Source organism: Gopherus evgoodei, chromosome 18 (assembly GCF_007399415.2).
Source record: "Gopherus evgoodei ecotype Sinaloan lineage chromosome 18, rGopEvg1_v1.p, whole genome shotgun sequence".
NCBI classification, from domain to species: Eukaryota; Metazoa; Chordata; order Testudines; family Testudinidae; genus Gopherus; species Gopherus evgoodei.
This window is the reverse complement of record NC_044339.1, coordinates 11,230,798-11,255,497: the sequence shown is the minus strand read 5'-3', so window position 1 is coordinate 11,255,497 and position 24,700 is coordinate 11,230,798. Positions and strand designations below refer to the sequence as shown.

The 24,700-nt window shown below is 42.7% G+C and overlaps 1 protein-coding gene across 2 annotated transcripts; it reads right to left on the bottom strand.

Annotated features, from left to right (window-relative positions):
• Positions 1-2,357: 2,357 nt before the first annotated feature.
• Positions 2,358-24,547, bottom strand: EXOSC10 (exosome component 10). Of its 2 annotated transcripts, none has more exons than XM_030537503.1 (25): positions 24,385-24,547; positions 22,463-22,599; positions 21,835-21,958; positions 20,144-20,248; positions 19,613-19,775; positions 16,862-16,973; positions 16,457-16,532; positions 16,182-16,292; positions 15,540-15,683; positions 14,495-14,685; positions 13,395-13,551; positions 12,136-12,284; positions 11,635-11,685; positions 10,669-10,780; positions 9,813-9,863; positions 9,113-9,191; positions 8,786-8,907; positions 8,030-8,125; positions 7,236-7,310; positions 6,682-6,769; positions 5,328-5,401; positions 4,624-4,792; positions 4,059-4,120; positions 3,315-3,391; positions 2,358-2,538 (listed from the first exon to the last, which is right to left on the bottom strand). In XM_030537503.1, the coding sequence occupies exons 1-25, from the start codon at positions 24,535-24,537 to the stop codon at positions 2,508-2,510; spliced, it is 2,709 nt and encodes a 902-aa protein (XP_030393363.1). In that variant the 5' UTR covers positions 24,538-24,547; the 3' UTR covers positions 2,358-2,507. The 2 variants fall into 2 exon arrangements, with proteins under 2 accessions (XP_030393363.1, XP_030393364.1); XM_030537504.1 differs by lacking the exon at positions 24,385-24,547 and adding an exon at positions 23,885-24,180.
• Positions 24,548-24,700: the final 153 nt, after the last annotated feature.

Genomic DNA, 24,700 nt, shown 5'->3' with positions numbered 1-24,700 from the left:
AACTGTTACTTACACTGAGTAGTACTTATTCCTGTGAGCAGTCCTATTAAAAAAAAAAAAAAAAAAAAAGTCTACTCATGTAAGTGCTATTCAATGTGAGAAGGATTGCAGAATCAGATTCTTTAATCAAGAATACTGTACCTGAGGGCAAAACCACTAAGGGACAATGCAAACACCGACTTCCATACAATAATATTTACAGTTACTGGTGTATGTTTATTTTCTAGTTCTTTCTGTAAAGAAATTAGATATGATTGTAAATTGCTTTACTAAAATAATTCAATATGAAAAATGATGGGCATATTACAGATCTGAGGTGCAGAATTATCCAAGGGCCAACCCCAGGTACATTAAAGGATGTCAGTTCTCTTTACAAAAGTACCAAGTAACTTCTAAGCAGCCAAGCATTTACACTTTGATATTAGTCCATTACTGTACTAATATAATTAGTAATTAATATATGGATTAAGATACTAATAACCAACAAGTGATTTTGGGTGTCTATCTACACACATCTGAAAGGGGGCTGAGTTTCAGAAAGTGCTCAGCACCTACCCTCTGAAAATTGGGTCTGTGAAGGTGTGAACCCCAAGAACTGAGGCAACCCAAAAATCACTGGTCACTTCTGAAAAATCTTAGCTGGATTTTTAAAAAAACAAACAATTAGATGCTATGGGAGTGTATTATTGTGCCTGGGGATACATCCAGACACATGGCACATATTTTCAGGAGCAGACCTTAGTATAATTCTTAGGAAAAAAACCCACAAGAAGTTATCAAAAATGATTTTTAAGCAAAAAAGAAAAAAAAAAGTTGCTTGGCTGTTGGTAGAAAAAGATATCCCAGCAACATAAAAGTATAGCATGAGGACTGCATCTGAATTATAGCTATCATCTCACTTAGGTGGATAAGACATGCATAAATTTGCCAGTCATATTCATTAAGGACATTTTAAAAACCTATGACAAACCTCAATTCAAAAAATGGGGAAAAAAAAATCAAGATGAAGATTAAGCCCAACCTTTGAAAATGTTACATTGCACATACTTCTAAAATGAGGAAAAGGTGCCTATAGAAGCCAGAAGATTATTTAATCCCCATAGCCAATAGGTCTTTCAATAGATTCACTGATACATCCATTAAAAAAAGTAGCAGAGGTGGCAAAGCTGAAAGGGAATTGCAGTTGGCAGCAAATGTGGAGTGGGCTGTGGAATGGCACATGTTCACAAAGAAAACTGCTGTTCAATTGCATCCCTTCAAAGACATGCAGGTGTAATATTCAGCCGTGCAAATAGCTTTCATGAGCAGGAACGGGCCCAGCTCTGCCACTCTTCAGATGTAATTTGCCTGACACTATTCATGGAAAAACTCCTAAATGAACAAAACCCACCATGCACGTCACTAATTTTTTTGTGAAATAAAGTTCTCAGATTGGAAGCCTCCAAAAACAGAAAAGACCTTTTTGCATTCGCTCACCTGCTGCTTGTCACCAGGCTTAGATTAACATTTAGAGATTAGGCTCAAACAGGAGGATTAAAAAACAGAGCAGCATTATGCAGTGATGCAGGTTTGAGAAAAAAAAAAGGACAAGGCCAATAGGAAAGGCAGCAGCTCCCAGGGGTCAGAGCAGACAACCAGGAGTCCAGAGTTCTAGTATCTGCTCTGCCACTAACTCAGTGTATGACTCTGCCAACTCACGTCAATTTGGTGCTTCTTCAGCTGTAAAATGGGGATACTGCTTACCTGCCTCACGGGGGCATTAACAAGCCTTCATTTGTAGACACATGGAACAAGCTTTGAGATTCTTAGACATTAAAGTACAGACTAGCAGAGGAGTGAGCAATGTCAAGGAGATCCCATCAGTCGTCTCCAGTTGTGTTTTAACCTTCAACCTATTTGCATGGCTTTCAGTCCCTGTGTTCATTTCTGTAACAGTCAAGCAAAGCAGTAACTGTTGGTTTTCATTCAATTCAGAAGTACCTGCGCTCTTCCCTTCTAAGTACTGAAATTATTACTGCTTGGGGACAAATGCATTTTTTACATTACTGTGGCTTGCAGTAAAACAGGCAGTTTGGCGTCATAGGGACAGCCTGGCTCTAGTTCCTTTGCTGTTATATTTGTATAGGATTTGTTCCCCTATATCTAGTTCAAGTCACAAATATTTGCACATTTGCTGAATCTCTTGATTATTTCTGTGCTGGCTTTGGCAATACGAACCAGGTTAATCCCACATCCAACTGACATGTCGAATTCTGCTCTTCCGGACAGCGGAAGGTGGCAACAGGTTCAAGCCCGACAAATACATTTTCCAACCACTTCTGAAAATGTAAATATAATAAAGGCCAAAGACAAAACAATTAAAATTGGTTTTCCCCTTTGGAAAAAGCATTTTAATTATTTTAAAAAGATTTCTGTACAAAAACTGCAGCAGTGATTGATATTTGCCTCTCCACAGCTCGACAGAGACGTTTGTTCATTGGCAGTTCCCACAGGATCTCTTACAAACACTATCTTTTTGGCCAGCTGTGCTTGGAGCCCCTGCAAAAACAGTTACAGAAAGAATTTAAAATAGCTTTGTTTCAAAGTTCACTTGAGCTTTAAAGCCTATGAAACGTTAGCAAGGCTGTACTGAGACGATGGTGAAACTAGCTCTCTGGCTATCCCCACCTCAGTGAGAGTCAAAGTAATGTTGCTCTTCTGCAGCTGCAGGGGATTTATGGGCCACAATGCTGCCCCTCTGGTTACCTCCCCATAAGAGTTATGCCTGGGAACTGCAAACTAAATATCTTGGGTATTAGCCTCTGTGGAATTTTCATGTGAGCCAACACCATTGCTTTCCTTTCTAACTCCCTGGTTAGACGTGCTCCCTCCGTACAGCCGGATGTTTGCTCCAGGGCTGCATCTCCCATAAGACTAGCACCACTGTGACCTCAGGATTTCATATCATAGAATCATAGATTATTAGGGTTGGAAGGGACCTCAGGAGGTCATCTAGTCCAACCCCCTGCTCAAAGCAGGACCAATCCCCAAATGGCCCCCTCAAGGATTGAACTCGCAACCCTGGGTTTAGCAGCCCAATGCTCAAAACTACTGAGCTATCCCTCCTCTGCCAGGGTTATCTTTTTTCACATTAATCTTGGACTAGATTTCTGAGGCTGATGTCAATGAACACCAGTAGGCGTTGTGCAGCTCTCATGCTAAGCATGTCCAGATATTGCTGTGTGAACTAGTATAACAGTGGCTTTGCCTATGACTCCAGGGCACTTGAGTGGGGAACACTCCATCACTTTGCAGAGAACCATTCAACAACATACCGATCACTTTTCCCTGCCAGGTAGGACATGCTTTTACTTCCAGCTGGGAGTTGACGTTTGTTGGCTCCAGAGAATTTCTATATGAAAGGAAAAATGACCCACCAGTAAATTAACTAACAAAATATATTTCACATGATACTTCTATTCGCATCCAACCCTGTCTTGTCCATCATACCTTCAAGGAACACTTCCTGCTCATTTAAGTTGTGAGTTTTGGAATACAACATATTCTCTCATTCACCGGAAATGAGCTTTCCTGACTAGGAGCTTCTGCTTGACATTTCTGTCTACAGATTCCATGGAGATGAAATTTCTATGATTAGAGAGGTTAGTACAGAGGGATCCTGAACAGGACCCTATCCCCTTTTTTTCTCCCTGATTCATCCGCACCCCTGTGCTTCATTTTATTCTACATCTCATCTCTCTCTGTGGAATGAGTTTGGACTGATGTTGAAGTGACTACACAGGAAACTGCATTTCCCACAGTATCACATGTAAACTGATCACTTGTTAAACTCTACACATAGTTGTAATGATCTGAAAGAAAAGCTTGTGGATACCATCTGCACATCAGTCAGAGTGGCAGGAAGAGGGTGAACATGGAAAGAGGGCTTGTAACAAGCCTTATGGATTAGTGATTGAAAGCTTGCATCTCAGCATCAAGTGGCTATTAGGGGAGGTTTGGCTCTACAGACACACCGTATCACCTTTATTTCTGTTCCTCATTTCAGAGTGTTCCCTTACCTTGCCTGTGTGGGCCTGCTTGGCTGGATCAAACTGGGATGACTGCTTGGATTTGCTGTTTCCTGAGACAGACACAGAGTGGAGAATAATTGCTATTAGAAAGGTTCTTTTAAATGAACAGTAAATTCACACCAATAGCAAGGCTTTTTGGCTGTAATGAAATATACAGGGCTGTCTTTCCCTCACTATGAAACAGAGTATACTGCTAAGGAGAGAATAAGCTTTTAAATGGATCCTCATTACACCTGATTCAAGTCTCTCCTATTTTCTACTGCTGCAGGGTTTAATGAAATACATTACTCTATTGTGCAGAAAAAAGAGCCAGTGCCTTTGGTAATTCCAAGAACATTTAAACTGGTTTTGTAATTACACGGACGGATGGTCAGCAATCCACTTCAACCAGGCTGATTTCTTTAAACCATTCCCAATTCTTCCATTAATACATGGCAAAGACATTACAGTTTAGATGTCACAGAGTTCTACACACCCACACAGCCTTTCAAGGCTCAGCCAGGCAATGGTCTCCACAACCTGCAGCCTCGGAGGTGGGGAATCCAGCTCTTACCAGCGAACACTTTGAAGTTAGACTTGCTGTAATCAAAGGGGGTGAACTGCTTTGGCATTTCCTTCTCCTCTGGCTGCTGGGAGGCTTTTGGCCGTTTCTTCTCTTGTTTTGGGGTATCTGTTCCTGGTTCACTGGTGACTCTCTCCCTCTTCTTGCTGGCCTGTTCCTGCTGTAAAAGCAACACACCCAAGGAAGGAAATGCGATAACCTCTCTGCCCGGTCACACTGGGCTCAGATGGCAGTTGCCATGGATACCATAATGGGGGTTGGGGGAAACATCATTTCTGTACTGGGATCCAAAGTTTAAGATGCCTTGCTCCCAGAGCAGAGGCTTCTCAGATTAGAAATACTGCTGACAATCATAATAGTAGAGGCCTGGATCGGTTGTCGCTCTATGTACACATTTGGGGGGGGGGGGGAACCAAGGAAGACAAAGAAGAGGCCATGGCAAGTATTCTCTAGGATAGAGGAGAGTTGAAACTGGAGTAGGGTGAGGCCCAGCACAGATTCACTGAGGTCTGAAATGAGGCCTGTTGCTGTGTACAGGGTCAGAAGCCCAGGAAAGGTTCAATCCATAGATTCAGAGGGCCTGAGAGATGTTAAGTGCCCTGGATCGAGGGCCCAGAGTTTATATTTGTGAAGGCTAAAGGAGTAGCTTTAGAGATACTTGTTTTGTCCTTCATACTCAAAACACTTGTACGTACCGCTGCTTGCTGACGGACTGAGACAATATTCTCTGCTGCTGCTTTGCACTCCTTCTGCATCTGTTCACGGGCAGCTGTGAAAAGAACAGAGATTCAGCCAAGAGACATGCAGGAAAGCAGGACTGCATTAGCAAAGATCGCTCTCAAGGAAGAACGAGGAACTTGCTTTGCAATGGCAATCCTCTTACCCCAGATACCACACAGAGATAATCTTCATGATGTGAATCTCATTCATCAGAAAACTTGTGATCTAAAAGGGGTTATGTTCCCCAGACTATGGCAGGACAGGAGCATACAATATCTAGATTATGGGGAAGCCAGCTGGCCGATTCCTCAGTAGTCTGTTGGGCGGTGGGGAATGGTTTATCTCAAAATCTCACTCCTACTTAGCTCTCAGTTCCCCTAACTCACTCTGACCACCTCTTCCTGAAACACTCCTACCTGCTGAATAATTGAGGGCATCAATTACCAAACTAAGGCACCCCGGTGGGCTGGCTCCCTAGAAAAGATTTTGGGTGTCCCCAAGACAACTGACTAATCGCTGTTCTGCCAAAATCTTAAGCACCTTCTCTACCTGAGGAACAACAAAAATGTAAACCATTAAGGGTTTTTGGTAATAACCGTGCAGATTAACGTGCCAACCTTCAAACACTGGATACCTGCATTCTATGTGGAACGGGTTATAGAGGAAGTGAATTTAGAGGAGTCAGCCTGGAATACATATAATTAAGCACTATTTGCAGTCTCTTGTCAGTGAATGGCTAATACGCAAACAAAAGGGATACTACATGTTAGCACAGAAACACTGCAAGAGCTGCGTGTGTGGAAGTTTGCAAAGCACTAGTTTACACTGGGCCTTGTTCTACGGACTGTATCAATCTCCCAGTTTCAAACAGCAGTATGTTTTAGCCCCTTAACAAATATACAAGGATTAGAAAGAGGAAAGAGGTGGCCTGCCAGGCTGAAAGGAGACTTTCTAGTTAAAAACTATGGGTTACGATGATGGTAATTTTAATGCAAGCACTCTGGACTACCAAACAATCAGATCTGCATTTGATTTCCAGTCCTGACCTTCTGCGCCCCGTAAAGGTAAGAAGTACTATGGATGTATTGCTGGGAAGGAAGGAGAGGAGGACCTGATGTCATTCACTGCTAACCACCCAAATCACCTAAAATTGGTTGTGACTGGTTCTGAAAGGACTCTTGCTCAGAGTGTCTTGGTTGAAAAGACTGTAGTTAAGATGCAGGGCCTGGACAGTAGTGTGACAAGGAAAGGGACATTCAGGGGTTTGGAAGATCCACCTTCCCTCCCCCAGCCCTCTCCTCCATCTCAGTCCAAAAAAGCGAGTGTTACCTCTCTGCTGCACTGCTTTCTTTTTGGCTTCTTCCTTTGCCTCTTTCTGCAGTTGTGCCTGACTCATCAACTTCCACCGATTGCTGATCTACATCAAAAGAAAATTATCCAGGATCACTCACTCTGAAATCAGACAGAACGGGGGAGGAGTTTACAGACCTGCACCAGCATTCATTTTGGAGTACAGAACACCAAATTTGACTACACTGTTGCATGAACCATGGTTAAAATATGACTTTTTTTATTTTGTAAAGAGTCCTAAGCCACATGAATTAGCACCAAAGGATCCATGTCAAGTATGGTGCCTAGTTGTAATTCAATGTTTTGCAATGTGGGAGATATGAGCTGAAGTTTCCCTTGTTCTTTGCTGTAGAAGTCTGAAAAACGTCTCCCCTTTTCTGAGGTGAAAGAGAAGCAAAAAGGAAAAAAATAAACCCAAGTAATCTCATGTCCCTCAGAAACTTCCAAAGGAGACTTGGAACTCATTGGTTGTCACCTGGTTCTTTCACAGGGAGCTGAGCAGTTTTCAGGAAATGCGGCAAGTAGACACTCACTTCATAAATTTTTGATGATGGGTCAAACTTTGCTGATTGTGAGATGTGAGCAGGATTCTGTTCTGAAGGCAGATACTAGGAAAAGGAAAAAAACATTTTTTAAACACAGCATGCAGGTTGCAGACAGCATACATGTCAGGGGAAGTCACTGATGGCTGAGATGCACACTTACTATGTGCTAACTGAAAAAAAAGGTCAAATTTAACATCAATTCTACAGGAAGTTAATGGTTCAAAAGAATGTCAGTTCACCCCTGTCCAAAATTACAAAGCTTGAGGCCAACAGAAATATTTCTTTTGAAAGTAAATCCAATGGAAACACTTTTTGATAACATTATCCTCCACTTTGCAAGTCCAAACGTACTGGCAAAATACATTTTAGAACACGGCAAACCAGAAATGAAATAGATTCATATCAAGAGAGGACTGACTAGTTTATTTTCACCATCAAGCTGAGAGATGTAAAATATGGTCAAAGATGAAAAACTAGATCAAAAAAATGGTTTTAATTAAAAAAGTATCTAACGAAAGTTTAAGTTTTTTAAAAATTGATTTTTTTAACCTGTTGAAGTGTCTCCTTAATATCCATTTCTCTACAAGTTTCAAAACCAAATCCCATTGTTTTCCTTGCAAAATACATCTAGCATATAACTTTGTGATTCCAGTAAATGAGCAGTGGCTGATTTCATGCTAGGCTCTACTAACCCTGCCTTGTGAAAATTCCTTCTCTTATGGGACCCACTACATTGCTCAGTTTACCAGCTGTCACTACAAAGTATATACAGTGCCCTTTACCATTCTAAACGGATTTTCAAAGGACTCCATTATGCGCTGAGCCTTCTGCTGTGCGATTGTTAAGTTCTTCTCATTCCCTTCATCCACATCAGGCTCCTTAAGGAATGCAGAAAATCAATTAGCATATAAAATACATAAGTTACTTACAGATTGTATATAGACAATGAGTCCAGCATTGTTTGAAACACAGGATATGTGACCTGAGGCTTTTAAGGTTAGTAGAGTTAGTAAAAGCCAGATATTTAGGAGATCCCCTAGTGCCAAAAACTGAACAGCATCAACTAGGTTTTGCTTGGGAGGAGGGGGCGGGGGGATAGGAGAGGGGCAGGAAATGGAGGGAAATGAGATGGGGAACTGAGGCAGTACTGAATTGTACTTCGATACTTGACAAGCCTAGAAAGTTCTGTTCTGTAACAGTGCCCATTTCACACCTGCTGCTTGTTTTAGTAGTAGGTGAATTTTTAGTTGTATTTTTTGGGCTCCTCAGGTTATCACCGTATTATTTCCTAATCCACCTAAAGCCCCAGTGTGGGCAGTGACCCTGGGACTGTAAGAGGAGCTAATCCACTTGCCAGCTTCCTACTTGCTGAACTTGGTTATGCTGCACACCTGACAGGGAGCACAGCAGTATCTCCATGAATACCCTATTCCTCGGCAGCTACCTTCTGTGCAGCATTACTAGAACTCTTCACCAGTTTATCAAACCTTCCTTTTCTAAAATTTAAATGGAGACCCCTTCATATTACTGGAGCTTACACTGAATATACTGATGATGGCTGTAGCAATAAGACATGTGGAATTGGGTAATATCCTTGTGCCGTCCATCTCCCCCTCGCTGTCTGAAAAGAGGCTCCCACATTCCAGAGCTGGTGCAGGTTCTGCAGAGAAAGGAAAACAAAGTTTCTGGTTTTGAATACTCCATTCCTATTGGGTTTCTGTTCTGCTATGATCTCCCTGGCTCTGCAAATGAGCTTCCACTGAAGGTGAAATGCTTATTTTAAGGTGTCAAAGAAAAAAAAATCTACTTGAATTTTTTCTATATTAGCAGAAGTCAGAGGCTGTCTCCCATCCTTCCCAAATTACCTAAGGCTGAGGGGTTCTGAATATCATCCAGAGGAACATGAGAATTGTCATGAGGTCCAAACAAATGATTCTCCAGCCTCTGCAAACAAATTCAAATTACACATGTGATCAATACAGAACCTTGCTCTGAGATGCTTTAGGGGAATTTACAGAGTGGAAAATGACAGGCTAATCACAATTGAAATGTATGGGTGATGTTCTGAGGCTAAGTATTTCTAATATAGCTCATCTGCAATTGCACAGAGAATCTGACACTAAAAGGATGGCTGTGCAAATGGCTATTGGCTAGCAAGAATGCTTTGTTTCATAGACACAAGGCAGATAACTGGGACAGCTGCAGTAACTCATCTGAAATTTTCCTTCTTAAAATCAGTCATATAGATTATAACAAACATACACAAAACTTTGTCCAGCAACTGTAGTGTTTACTGATGGAAGACTTATTTACTATAGTCTTGTTTGGAGATTTAAACTATTGACTCATGACTGGTAGTTTTACAAGCATTATAGCACACAAGGATAAAACTGGGTTAACAGAGGGACATGTTCGTCAAATGGAAAAAACTAGTCAGTGGATTTAGTGTAACTAGCTAGAATAAAATTACAGTCTTCATGCTTCATGATATTGAGCTCTGCGATAGCAGTTTCTATGAGTTTATGGTTTAAGACATTAGCCTGTCTAGCATGACACAGACAGTACCTCTGGGTTGGGCACAGACCCTTTCTTCTTTACCACCGTTGCAGTTTCAGACTAAGGGGAGAGAAAAAATAAGAAAATTACTAATGGTTAACTTTGAAGCATCTAGCCCAGCAGGCACAAGCTTCCCCCTACCAATATTTTCAACACAGCTAGCAGAAGAACAGTTCTACATTTCCCTTCCCAGGGTGTGTGTCTGTGTGAGGATAGCTAAAATGACAAAGCTGTTCACATAGCAAGGCTGTGTTTGTGCTCAGGAATGGCTTAAATTCCCTGTAGGAGGATGCACTCCACTGTAGTAACAGATCTGTGCTGACCTTTATTAAGCTTCATTCCAAGCGTCTAGGTTACGTGTCTGTTTCTGCTTTGCCAGTCGTGTGGGCTTTGTCATTGGTGATATCTTATGTGCATCCAACAAGCTCTTATTCCCTTTGTAGGTAAATGTGATGTGTGCATAAAGGCAGATTAGGGGTTATGCCCCAGAAACCTCACAGATGATTGCTTTGCTCAAGAGTATTTCTACCCTGTTACTCCCCTGGTTCCCTTAAGGGCCTGAACTGCATGGAAGTCTGCAGTGAGATTTCATTGGGGGAGTAGGAAGAAATGCCTACAAGAAGTGCTTCTGTGTGCACTATAGCATACAGTACTGTACTCAGGCTTCAAAGTGAGGTTACTGTCTCAGACGCAAATGGCAATCCCCAGCAGCAGCCTTGCACTATAGCCTTGCATGTAGACTATTTCTAGATTTCAATACCCATGAGATCATTAGGAACCTCTGGAGGACAAGGTGCAAGAGATATTCCACAATAAAGTCCACATCTTTTGAGTTTTGTTATGTGTTGATAGAAGATCTTTGTACCTTTAGCAGAGGCATCTCTCGGGCCTGTTGGATGAGGAGATACATTTCATTGATCTGTTGGCGGACTAGTGGTGGGATCGGATTGCAGCAAGCAATGATGCCCTGGGGTTCTCTAAAGACATAATGAATTAAACCAAGTTTACTATATTCTCAGCTGATAAATCAAACCTTCACATGCAAAGGAGAGTAAACCAGAGGTAATCAGATGCCTCGCTTCACCGAGTAAGGCAAATCAGATTTGTAGTTGTACTAGATAAACAGTGATGACTAATGTGTCAATACCATGTTTGGGCACATAAGGAAAACCCATTAGCTCAGCTCCCCCCCGCCCCACGTTCTTTCTGCATCCAGCTTTAATTTCTCTCCTTGTTCAATATCTATTTTTCTTACAGAGGGAGTGTGGCGTGTTTTGAAATCATAGATGCAGTTTTATCTCCTTTCAAGTGTGGATGGTAAATTGTGAATACCAAACCCTCCAAAAAACAAACAAAAAAAAATCTTGTTTACAGGAGGTCATGGGGGACATGAGAGGGGTCTGGCACCTACACATTTTCCTTTCCAAACTGAATCAACACCTAGGTGTATACTCCTATAGAGTACTGGTGGAGAGCTCAAAAGAGAAGGGAGATGCAATGACTGGCAGCAGTGTGACCATGTTTTGCATTAGCAGACTCTGTATTCCTGACATAAAGACATGTATTTCATAGCCATCTGGCTTATGCTAGAAGAGCTTAGCATCTTCATTTTTTTGTGTACGGAATTTCTCTGCTTTGAAGAACTAAAGGCAGAAGCAATGCTAATTACTGGGAACAACAAGCTAACCAGAGAAGTAAAAACAAAACAAGGGAAGAGGAAAATCCGGCTGACTGATGGACCTGGGATCAACTGGGACCTGGGACAAGCAAAGGACATTCAGAGTTGTACAAAAACAGAGGAAAAAAACCCCAAAAAGGCACCAATACATACTTGGGTAGTTCCTCTGCTATCTTCATTAGCATATGGTTTGGTAGCACATACCTGCAACATAAAGAGCAGTAGCACTGATATCACGGTAACTGTGTTAATGTTAGACTTGTTTACAGAGAAATGTAATGGGGAAAAAAAACAAAACACCTCATGTATCATTCTGCACTGGGTCCAAGTTCTTAAGCATTGGGGTCAGTTACGGAGAAATAAATCATGATTGATCTAGAAAACTATAGAGGCAACTCCCCAATGCCCCCCAATGATATTTCTGATCTGGGGGCTAGGGGGTCAGAGGAACAGATGGGAGGAAGTGGTGCAACTAAAGTACGGCGCCTTTCACTGGATAGTGTCTTAGATACACAGGAAGCACACAAATCAACCATTCTTAGCAGATCCAGGATTTCTTTCGATGAGCTGCACCACCCTGCAGAGATCCATTCAACGAGCTGTACTGCTCTGCAGAGATCCATTTAAAACTGTCTCTAATGAACGATTTCCTACCCTGTACTCTCATCCTCTTGGCGTGCCATCTTGTCCCTCCAGGCAAAGAGCAATTTAAAAGCTGTTAGCTGCTGTGTGTTGAGATGCTTTTTCTGCCTCCTGTAGAGCTCAAGGTAGGAGTCCTCTGAGAAGATGGGTTTGATGTATTTCTGAACAGGAAGAATGAGAGAGATTGGTGGTACATGACTCTGATATTGAGCAACTCTCTTCGGGCTAGAGAGAAACCACCCTGGGAAGTGCCAGACAATCAAGCACACTAGAGAGGACTGGATGGTTTGCAACAATGACTCAGGAATTCAGGACTGAGGAGCCACTTGAGGTTTTTACCTTAAGCATTTACGCCTCGCAACTATTTGTGTTTTAGTTCCAGCCACGCTCATTTTTTCATTTTAATTTGGATACATGAGGCAAGAAAGTTTTCAAATCCAAAAGCATCCATAGACATAACAGATCTTTAAGTCTTGGTCAATTAGAGAACTACCCACCTCTTGTTCTCACTAGTTTTCACTTGGCAGTGTATATTTATCATATAGTTACTGTGTGCTCCAATATCTGAGGCTTTTATTAGGGATGTCCAGAGAAGTGTGAGAAAATATTGACTCACTTGAAAAGTTTCAGCCTCTTGACACCTGCAGGCTGATGTGGATCAGCAGCAGCGGTTTTGAAGACAACAAAAAGGTCTAGAACATCTAGAATAGGGGTTCTCAACCTTTTTTCTTTCTGACCCCCCCCCCAATGCTATAAAAAACTCCATGGCCCACTTGTGCCACAATAACTGGTTTTCTGCATATAAAAGCCAGGGCTGGCATTAGGGGGTAGCAAGCAGGGCAATTGCTTGGGGCCCCATATCACACGGGCCCCCACGAAGCTACTTTGCTCAGGCTTTGGCTTCAGCCTGGGTGTTGGGCCTCAGGGCCCCAGGCTTCAGCCTCATGCTTCATCTTTCTGCCCTGGACTCTAGCGAGTTTAACACTGGCCCTACTTAGTGGACCCCTGAAACCTGCTCGCAGCCCCCTACGGGACCCCGGACCGCTGGGAGAACCTCTGATTTAGAGGTCCCTTAGCTAGTGGAACAGCGGAGCCCACACGAGGTGGGAATGGAGAGAGAGTAAGGCTGTAAGACTATTTCCAGATATACATACTGAAAATTAGGGATTCTGCCAGAAGGTAGGGAATGGGCCAGGCCCAACCTTGGGTGCTTCCCATCCTAGACAGTCTGTATTCTGACCCAGATAATTGGTCCCTAGGTGAAGATTTACCTTCAGGCAGATGTCCTTGCTGCGCTGCCACACCACCTGCAGCTGAGTGGGCTGTCCATTTCCTCTCTCCCACAGTGCCTCTCTCACTTTATCATAAATGTAGAGCAGGTAGTGAGTGTCATCTCGGGCGTACTGGATCATTTCCTCTGGCAAAGGGCTGGAAGCAGAGAACTATCAGTGGTGCACAAATGTGTTTTAGTAGCCCATCCATCATCCTTGCAGTGCCCTCTGCCACAGCACGTAAAGATAAGCTACATCTGGGTCCACCCCCCAAGAACGAATCCAGGAATTCTATGGATTCCTCTCCCCAGAGTCTCATTTGTGGGCACCATTACAATGATTTTCTCCATCTGACCTCTTGCCTATATCTGGGAGACCAGGATCCCCAGGGGAGCCATTCAATCAGATGGCAGGGGTATCCTGTATAGTAATGTGGCTAGCACTGTGCACCTGCACAGCCTACGTACCACACCTGTGCTCTTCGTGAGCCAGGGGAGAGCGCGCTGCAGAGATCATTCTCAAGCTAGAACCCATCATTCAGTCCCTATACTGCTTTGCACTGCATTTTTGTCTGGAAGTTAGAATTTTTTAGTGGTGCATCTGTCACAACAGAATTGCAATTTTAGAATGCCAGGCTGAGCAATGCAGAGAAGGTGGCAGCAATTACTTCTTCAAGGAGGTGCCAGCTTTTGTCATAACATTACACTGTAGTTATGCACTGCTCTTATTGCGTTGTCAGCTTCCAGAAGTCTTTTGTTTCACTGATTTTAAAAAATACACATACTACAGCATTTGGCGAGAACTTAGTGCTCATCAAAGTAAGGGGCTGAAATAGACAGCCAAGCAGAGTGTTCCGTAGGCAGATGCTGTACCTACTAATCTCAACCCCATTCCACAAATCTGCTAAGGCATTTCAGCTCTGTTTTGAAGCCTGTCCCTTTTATTCCAGTTCTTCACCACCACAGTCCTAACCAACGATCCCAGTGAGCTATGTGGTTTGGGGGTCGGCTGAAAAGTGAAACAGTCATCCATTAACATGCAAACAGATCCCGAATTTGACTCTTCACTCTAATGGCAACACATCAGGATAAAACTCTTACCGAATCCTCCAGTCAGCCAGCTGATACCGCTTGTCAGTTTCCACGTGGCAATAGAGTTTTAGCAAGTGGTCCAGGGAGTGCCTGCCAAGGTGGAGGAGACGGGCAGCCTGGTGAGTATCAAACATGTTCACTAAGTACAGACCAAAATCTTTCTGTAGCCACTCCACATCTGAGTCGGCACCATGAAGGACCTGTAAGGCAACACAATCAAATGCTTCAGAAACAAGGACGTGAGAGGGTGGAATAGCACTTGGGATGAGAGGATAACCAATTCCACTTAGGGGCCAGAAGCACCAGAGTTAGAAAGTTAGGTTTCTAAACCAAGACCTCTTTGCCAGCATTTCTTCTTCCACTGCTAGTGGCATAACAGCAAGTACTTGGTTTCACCCAGACCATGTTTCCACACTCAGCCCTCTCAACAGACAACTGGTAAACCACTGAAAATTTATTTCTCCTCAGTTCCTCCCACACCAACCCCCAAATAGATAGGAAAACCTAAGAGCTATGGAGCTGAGAAGATGCCTGCTAACTGTTCAGTCACATTTCTTATGGCGCTCCCCATCCATTCCTCCCATGTTTATACGTTTTTATGCAGTGGGCAAGCTCTTTGGGGCAGGGACCGTGTCTTCATACTTGTCAGTAAAGCACCTACAATCAAGAACAAAAATGGTACCTGGTTTGTGTTCAGTACAGTCTGATGGATACAGACCTGCCTAAGACCTCCTGATAGGTCGTCAGATCCATTTTTGGGCCATTACCAACCAAGCAGTGCTCACTCTCACAACAGTGACTCAGATGTTACTAGCATCTTAAGGCCTGAGGTAATACAGGCTGATTCAGTGCTCACTGAAGTCAAGGGGAATCTTTCCAATGATTTAAATGGGTATTGGATCAGGCCCATACCATGGCTCTCCCACTTGTGCCAACCTTTCCCAGGAAGGAGGAAGTGGCTAGGGCAGGAGGATAAAGCATGGTTTCAGACCGAATTAATCCAAAAATAAGTTATCCAAGCATAATTCTGAATAGGTTGGAAGCGTCTACTGACCTTTACAATAGCAGGGTCTGTGAAGGCCTCATTCAAAATATACATGTCACTACGTAGCTCCAGGGTGTCAATAATAAAATCTTCCATCCGGGTGGAAATCTGCATCAGACATGTCAAGCCCAGGAAACTCCTATAGGAATGGTGCTACCAGACAAAGGACAGAAGTTAACTCAGAGCCCCTGCAGGAGTGGTACTATGAAACACAGAATGACCAAAAGCAGAGGAAAAGATGACAATAAATGAATGAAGAATTCGTCTAGGCAAAAGTTAATGACATGAACAGATTTCAGGTCTTTGCAATCATTGCTACTGTTTTAATAATACATCATCCGAATTAATTTTGAAGTTGGTCCTTTCCATGGATCTCAATATAACCCAGGGGGATCATAGGAAAAATTCAACAACAGACTAAATTCAGTATAAAGCTTATTACAATAGAATAAAGTTTGAGAAGTTAAAATGGCAGCCAAAATCCCATGCAGGCTTCCCACATCAGACCTGGGACATATCACCTAACTCAACATAAAAAGGATATGATACCCAAAGCAAAAGATGATGAAAATTAGAAGGATAATAGTATAATGTAACCTGCTAAGTGCTAACTCAACATATGTAATTTAAAACAAAGAGCAACACACTTACCTCCAAATCCACAGCAAATTCTTTGCAGCTTACAAGCTTTTCGTTCAGTTCTACCAACTCATCCAAGGTGGAGATGAAATGGCAGGTTGTGTCTTCAACAGGCCTGTACATCTGACATATAGCCAAAAGTTTCTGAATTAAAGACCACTCTCCCAGGCTGTAACTGCTCCCCCCGAATCATAACTAGGCTACAACCAGGGCCTACTGCAAACTGATTATCTACTTCTTCCAACATTGTTTCTAGATTCAAATGCTAATTTAACCTGGGCACTAACCTGAAGTTGTGGTTTCTCAAGAGCTTCATCCGGTGGAACAAAGTGCTCCAGTTCATACTGGTAAGGATGAGCAAACCTGCACAAGAAACAAGAAGGGAATCTGCGTCATTCCAATCAACTTCACCAAGCCAAAGGAAGTGGTTACCAAGAGATACTCTTTGTGAGCCACCGCTGTTTGCCTAGAATTGACCAGAAATCTTAGCACAGGGCAGATTTGTTATGCATAGGTATACAAAAAATTATGAACATATATGGGGGCAGCTACAAGTGAAGAACCGTGCACAGACACAGAGAAGAGCCACATGAGGCGCTGCATATGACAGGTACATGCATAAAAGGATTGCATACAAAATGCATATAAATCTAGTGTATTTCCAGCATCCTGTTGCCTATTTAATTTCTTACATGTCTTGTTCAGTCTGCTGAGTTCTCTGTTGATGGAGGAAATCGGCCAGAGCAGCTGGTACGTCCAAGTCTTCAGGACGCTCCTTTCGCTCCCGCCTGCTTTTTGCGAGTGCTGAATGACCAAGAAGAAAAAATTAGACAACGCTGTACAAATAACGTGTATTCCTAACTCAAGATTCTCTCCCCAGTGCCTAACCTGAAACTCATTAAAATAATTAAGTATTATAAAACCCTGAACACTCCTAAATACAAGATTTCTATCTGTGCCTTGTTTCACATCTCAGTAATAGGTATGACAAGAACATATGTCACTCTGCAAAGACTAAATAAGATGAGCAATACTAATATAACAAGAAATTTCTTTAAATTTAATCACATGGTGCAAGCATCCCAAAGATTAATAATTCTGGCAGCCAAACACTGCTCTGCAACGGAAAGGCAACTAGCAGCTCTACCTCCATTATATATGCTATTAGAAAGTGATGAAAAATAATAAAACGAAAGTCAAATCAACTGTTAGTAGCTAGAACTGCAATTGCATTTTAATGGAGAAATGTTGATTCAACAACAACCAAATGACAGACCACAAAGACTTGGAATGTTATGGGGTGGGAGGTAGGGGGAAGTACTACTGAAGCTTTTAGTTGCTTTGTGTCAACTATTTGGCTAAGGAAGCGAAAGCAAAAATTCACATCTAATCTTTTTTCCACTATACTAATAAAAAAATCCATTATTTCTTCTAAGGTCAAGTGCATTTACGCAGGACCTGGTACTTCCTGGCATCAATAAGAGCCTGATCCCTGACTTTAGCAGGAGCAGGATTAGCTCCAAAATACATTCTGTGTTACAGATTGTTACATGTGCATCCACAGCAAGACATTTTATACAGACTTGACTGTAATAAGAATGTCACCATCATAATGGGATGCTTACTACTTCCAAAGGGTTTTTGTCTCCTTCTGAGGTACACATTCTTTAGATTCAATGACTTCTTGTGGCTTGGTTTCTGTTTGATGTTCATTATAAAAATAATAATTAGGGCAGTTGATTAATCGCAGTTAACTCACGCGATTAACGCAAAAAAATTAATTGCAATTAAAAAAAATAATCACGATAAAGCGCAGTTTTAATCTCACTGTTAAGCAATAGAATACCAATTGAAATTTACTAAATATTTTGGATGTTTTTCTACATTTTCATATATTGTATTCTGTGTTTTAATTTAAATTGAAGTGTATATTCTTCATTACAAATATTTTCACTGTAAAAATGATAATATTATTTCTCAATTCACCTCATACAAGTACTGTAGTACAATCTCTTTGTTGTGAAAGTACAACTTACAAATGTAGATTTTTTTTGTACACAACTGCACTCAAAAATGAAACAATGTAACACTTCAGAGTTTACAAGTCCACTTAGTCCTACTTCTTGTTCAGTCAATGGCTAAGACAAACAAGTTTGTTTACATTTACAGGAGATAATGCTGCCCTCTTATTTACGTCACCAGAAAGTGAGAACAGGCATTTGTGTGGCACTTTTGTAGCCAGTATTGCAAGGTATTTACATGACAGATATGATAAACATTTGTATGCCCCTTCATGCTTCGGCCACCATTCCAGAAGACATGCTTCCACACTAATGACGCTCGATAAAAAAATAATGCGTTAATTAAATTAGTGACAGGAGAGAATTGTATGTCCCCTGCTCTGTTTTACCCTCATTCTGCCATGTATTTCATGTTACAGAAGTCTTGGATGATGACCCAGCACATGTTGTTCATTTTAAGAACACTTTCACTGCAGATTTCACAAAACACAAAGAAAGGACCAACGTGAGATTTCTAAAGATAGGTACAGTACTCGACCCAAGGTTTAAGAATTTGAAGTGCCTTTCAGAATCTGAGAGGGACGAGGTGTGGAGCATGCTTTCAGAAATCTTAAAAGAGCAACACTCTGATGCGGAAACTACAGAACCTGAACCACCAAAAAAAGAAAATCAATCTTCTGCTGGTGACAATTGATTCAGAGGATGAAAATGAAGAAGTGTCGAGCCGCACTGCTTTGGATTGTTATCGAGCAGAATCTGTCATCAGCATAGATGCATGTCCCCTGGAATGGTGGCAGCAGCATGAAGGGACATATGAATCTTTAGTGCATCAGGCACGTAAATATCTCGCGATGCCAGCTACAAAAGTGCCACGAAAATGCCTGTTCTCACTTTCAGGTGACAGTGTAAACATGAAGCGGGGAGCATTATCTCCTGCAAATGTAAACATACCTGTGTGTCTGAGCGACTGGCTGAACAAGAAGTAGGACTGAATGGACTTGCAGGCTCTAAAATTTTACATTGTTTTATTTTTTACTGCAGTTTTCTTGTACATAATTCTACATCTATAAGTTCAACTTTCATGATAAAGAGATTGCACTATAGTATTGTATTAGGTGAACTGAGAAATCCCATTTCTTTTGTTTTTTTACAGTGCAAATACTTGTAATAAAAAATAAATGTAAAGCGAGCAATGTACACTTTGTATTCTGTGTTGTAACTGAAATCAATATATTTGAAAGTGTAGAAAACATCCAAAAATATTAAAATAAATAGCATTCTATTGTTTAGCAGCACGATTAATCGTGATTTTTTTAATTGCGCGATTAATTTTTAAAATCACTTGACAGCCCTAATAATAATACCACCTATTATTATATGCTACCCAAGGCAAATGAAGCCGTCTCACCCTGGCCTTCTTACCTTCAGGCAGCGGTTTCAGAGCGTTGGGTTTGACAAAAAGCTTAGGTACAAAAGGAGTGTTGGAATTGTCAATCTTCTCTCGAAATTTGAGCTGTGGTCGAGTGATATTCTTGGCATGTAACAACCGGAAGGTTTCAGACTTTGTTCTGTGGGATTCTCCACTCTGTTTAAAAAACATATATGAACAGACTCTCTCAAAATCCATTAAGACTCACCCTATATGCATTTGAATATTAAACTCCAGACACAATAATGAAAAACTCCCTGAAATTAGAGCACTGTATCCAAGGTCAATACAACAACATGTAAATTAGGTGCCCAGGGGCCCTGAATTCAGATTAGAGAGAGATCTGTGTGCATAAAATCTAGATCAGAAACCCAGGGATCCTGAATCTGGAGTGAAGGGAGGGGAAGCACAACAAGAAATCTAAAGGAACTTTGGGTTATTGAACCCCCAACCACCATCAGTACAACTCAAGCCTAAGCAAAAAGTTCAAATTAATTCAAATCAGCTGACTGTAGAAGTCTCACCTTACGGTTCCAGCTGGAAACAATTGTCTTTGGGAGTTGCATTCCTGCAGGGAGGATAGGCTGCTGGTTCTTGTTCACTCCTGCTGCTTCATCCAGTAAAATGCCCTGAAATTTGGGAAAAGAAGCTTAAGCAAAACTGTATGAAACATTCTGTATTTGGCAGTCCAGCCTGACTGAAAGAGAAATGTGCAGCTGCCTCCATGCTCATCAACTCTGAATTTTGTAAAGGGCAAGAGTGTCCAAAGGCTAGGTATGGAATTCTAATGTTAGGGATTAGGAGATGCAACTGCCAAGGAATCAAAGGGGAGTTCCTTCAGAGATATTCATGTGCTGATCATCCTAGTCCCACACTCTCCTCTCATTCTTTTCCTCCACTCTGCCCAGTTTTGAGATGGGCCAAGACAGAGTTAGTCTTGCATCTAATTTGCTTGATAAAGCACGATAAGTAAACAACTCTTAGCCATGCTGAGAAATGAACCATTGTATAGAAGTGGCATTGTCTTCTAGTGCTGAAGCACTGGCCTAGGAATCAGAACTTTTTTTTTTGGGGGGGGGGGGGGGGCAGGGGGGAAGGACATTATGGCACTATCTAGAGACCCCAACTGAGATCAGGGACATATGCTAGGCACACTACAGGCAAATAGTAAGAGACAGTCCCTGACCCAAAGGGATGACAGTGTAAATAGACAAAGGTTTGGAAGGAAAATGGAGGCCCAGAGAGGTAATGTGACTTGCTCGAGGTGACACTACAGGTCAACGGCAGAGCCAGGAATAGAACATGGAGCTCCAGATTCTCAGCCCCAGATCACATGGCCCTTCTTAGGCTTCTTTCATACTCACTTTGCACAAGTGTAAATGACTGCATGAGGTTCCAGATAGCAGAGAATAAAACTGTGGGAGGCTACAGCACCAAAGCCCAATGTGCCATTACTGGGGCCTGGGAAGCACTGATTTAAATGACTGGTTTAAGAGACTTTATTTTTGAATGTAAGTGGTACTGAGGTCTCTGCTCTCAGCTGCATGTCAGTTTAATCAGCTGCCAGCCTGTTCTGTTCTTTATGGCTGGGGTAATTATTCCAGCTCCCTTGCTCTCCTGGGGTAGTATATGATACATCCACTCTGGCACCCACACAGGCAGCCTTCTCTTCCTCGTTTGCAATGGAAAGGTTTGATTGACTGTCTCTGGTTTTCAGGAACAGTTGGAGCCCTGGTTTCTATTCCTTCTGCTGTGTGACCTAGGGCAAATCATGTCACCTTTCTGTGTCTCTGCTTTCCCTTCCGCCCTTTGTCTGTTCTATTTAGATTGCAAGCTCTTCAGCCAAGGGACAGCTGGTGTGTATGCACAGCACCTAATACAATGGGTCCCAATCTCAGTTGGAGCCCTTAGGTGCTGTTGTCATAAAAGTAATCACTCTCATCCTTACAGGCTCAGTTCTAACCTACTGCTGTGATTTGAAATACAGAAAAGTGACAGACAGCTCAAAAAAATAGCCTCTCATTGGGCTGTAAAAAACAAAAACAAAAAACAAGAGATACCTAAGAAATAGTGATTATCAGAGAATAAATGTTTAAAATGAAAGATCTAAGAGCTAGGAACAAAGTAATTGCTAAATATTGCCATTTCAATTTCTGTGGAAAGAGTGATCTGCTGAATGGTTACAAGACAAAAAACACAGGGAAAGTTTACCCACCACTCTTTCAAGAATTACATCATTGGAGTCAACCAGCAAATCAAATTTATCTTCCAGCTCTGTTGCTTTGCTGCGATCCTTGATGTGACTGCGACAGCCATGATACTGCATCACCTTGCTCATACTAATAAGAGAATAGTTCAGTTACTCTTTAAATGACATTAAAAGCAGGTTACTAAATAATGGAGCAATTTATTAAGATCCTTCCTGAGCTCTGGCTACTCTGAGGTTTGCAAAATCAAATACAGATCCTTTAGATACTGTTGTAAGAGCTTTGAACATGAGAAGCTCTGAGAAAGTGCTAAGTACTGCTATTCAAGTCCACTAGGTCTACAGAACTTAGAAGTCACTTTTCCATCAGCCCCCATCTGCTCAGTTCTTCACCTAAATTGTTACAGCTACTTTACAGTGGTAAACTGAATGACTAATTTTTTATCATTACCGTTTAAATTTCATGCATCAGAAAAGCAGTTGACACATTTTTAAATACAGCTGAAATATACGTAATAAAAAATGCTCATATATTGTTTTATTTTGAAATTTGCAAAGAAGAGAATTCTCTGCCCATCACTCTGTTCCCTATAGCTAGGTTTTCACCACTGACACAAGAAAGCCAAAATGTCCTTACCAGTGAAGCAGCCTGTCACCTTGTGTTTCACAGTATGCCCGGAATCCAGGAAAACTGCGATAGAAGTCATATTCATCTCCAGGCTGAGGAAGCCCATTAGATGCCTTAGTAGCAGCCACCACAGTGCCAAGTGCATGCTGTCAAAAAGCAAACATCATTAAAATATAATTCCACAATGTATCTTCATTTTAATATGACCCTGCCAGATGAACACACAGTAATCCCATTCCTCGCATTATATTACTATTCCTAAACCAAGACACAACTAGGCCTTTTTAAACAAGAGAGTTTACAACCATTTCTTTCTGAGTTAATGAAACTAATACTAAAAAGAAAAGAAAAACCTTAAACTGAACATGTTTTGGTTTAATGGAAATATTATGGGTATACTAGCTCCAACTTCAGAACTAGGAAATGCTCTCTCTCTAGGGCCATGTCTACACTATAAAATTAAGTCGACCTAATTTACATCGGCATGCAATTACTGCAGTGGTTGTATCGCCTACACTTTGCTCTTTGCATCACTGGTGCGTGTCCTCACCAGCAGTGCTTGTATCGATTTTATTGTAGGGCATTGTGGGAAGCTTCCTGAAAGCCAGTAATCATCTGTGCAAGCAATGATGTGTCTACACTGACACTGCATCGACCTACCTACGTTGATTTTGATTCTATGCCGCTCATGAAGGTGGAGTTATTAAGATGACATAGTGGGGCAATTAAGTTGGCAGGAGCAAAATTTTAAGAGTAGACACTTACATCATTAGGTCGATGCAAGGCAGTTTACATCAATCTAACTCAGTGGTGTAGACCAGGCCTACGAAAAAGGTCCCTGGGTGAGGGAATGGGTAGGAACTAAGTTTGTAATGATGGAGATGGCAATGCTGTGGTTCGTAAATCAGTTTGTAGAATCCTTTGTCATGCTTGGATTAACAGTCCCATATAATATCCACCTATATCCAAAAATCAAGACCTAGCTGCTAAATGCATATTGAAAACCCTTCTTGCTGTAGGGAGAGCATTACAAAGGAGGCTGCCTCTCTTGCACCTACCCTGGTGAAAATTTAAGAATACAGAGAATCCCACCACTCCAGTGTTGCCAAATCTGGGGGTTTCCTATGAATTTTTTTCTGGTTAAGACACAGATAACTAAATGTAGGGCCGCTTTTGGCACCAGGGCCCACGGATGAGCTAGTACCGGCTATTTAGGTTCAATTTATCTCACCACCATGATTCTAGTTCTCCAGACTCCACTGCAGGGAATGCCCTAACTAATCTGAGGGTCATGCTGACAATTTGCCAGCAATAGGAAGACTGCATGAAATTAGGAAAAAGGGAGACTGCCTCCAGCGCCCACGGAGACAACAGGCCCGAGTCCCGTGGCCGACATCTCTCCATTTAACAGAGCTGCAAAAACGGACTCACTTCACGGCAGTAGGATGCAGCTTGTGCCCCTACTCTGCCCGGGCTGTCACTGGAGAGCGCTGGCTACCCGGGCTGTGCGGGGAGGGGGGCAGAGAGGTTGTATGGGGGGGGCAGCACCCCCCCCCGCTCGGGCTGCCCAGCTCACTCAAACTCCACCCAGCCCGTGCCGGCCAGTCCTGTGCTGACAGGGCGGGTGGTGCAGGCCCCGGCCGCAGCAGCAGGAGATGGGCCCAGGGTCACTGCTCCAAGGCCCCGCTTCCCCACCTTACAGCGAGGGCCCTGGGCAAAAGCGGGCGCGAGGCCCATACTACAACGCCCGGCATGCAACACTTCGCCTCGATCTCGGCCGCGGAGAATGCTGGGAAATACAATGTAGAGCGCATCCCCATAGGTCTCAGCTCGTGCCGCGAGCAGGAACTACAGTCCCCAGCATGCCACGCTGCGGGGCTGCGTCGCAGAGCACGCCGGGAGTAGTAGTCTGTGGCGGCTCCCTTACGTACCTTGACGAAGGAGTCGGCATCCCTGAACCCCGGGAGCACGGTGTCTGAAGAGCCTCCCGGCGGCTCCTCCGCGGAGCCACCGCTCCCCGTGTCCATTATCCGGCCCGTCTTAACTGCTGCGCTACAGCTCCCCCGTCCGCCGGCAGCCGCCATCTTCCACTGAACCACGTGACGCGACAATAGCTTAGTCTCGCGCGATAACAGCACCGGGAGGGAGGGGAAGGCGCACGCGCTGTGAGTTGACGGGGAGAGCGAGGGCTGCCCTCTTATTACCTCAGAGAGGCCGGGCGGGCGGAGCGATCTCCTCCTCCGCCTT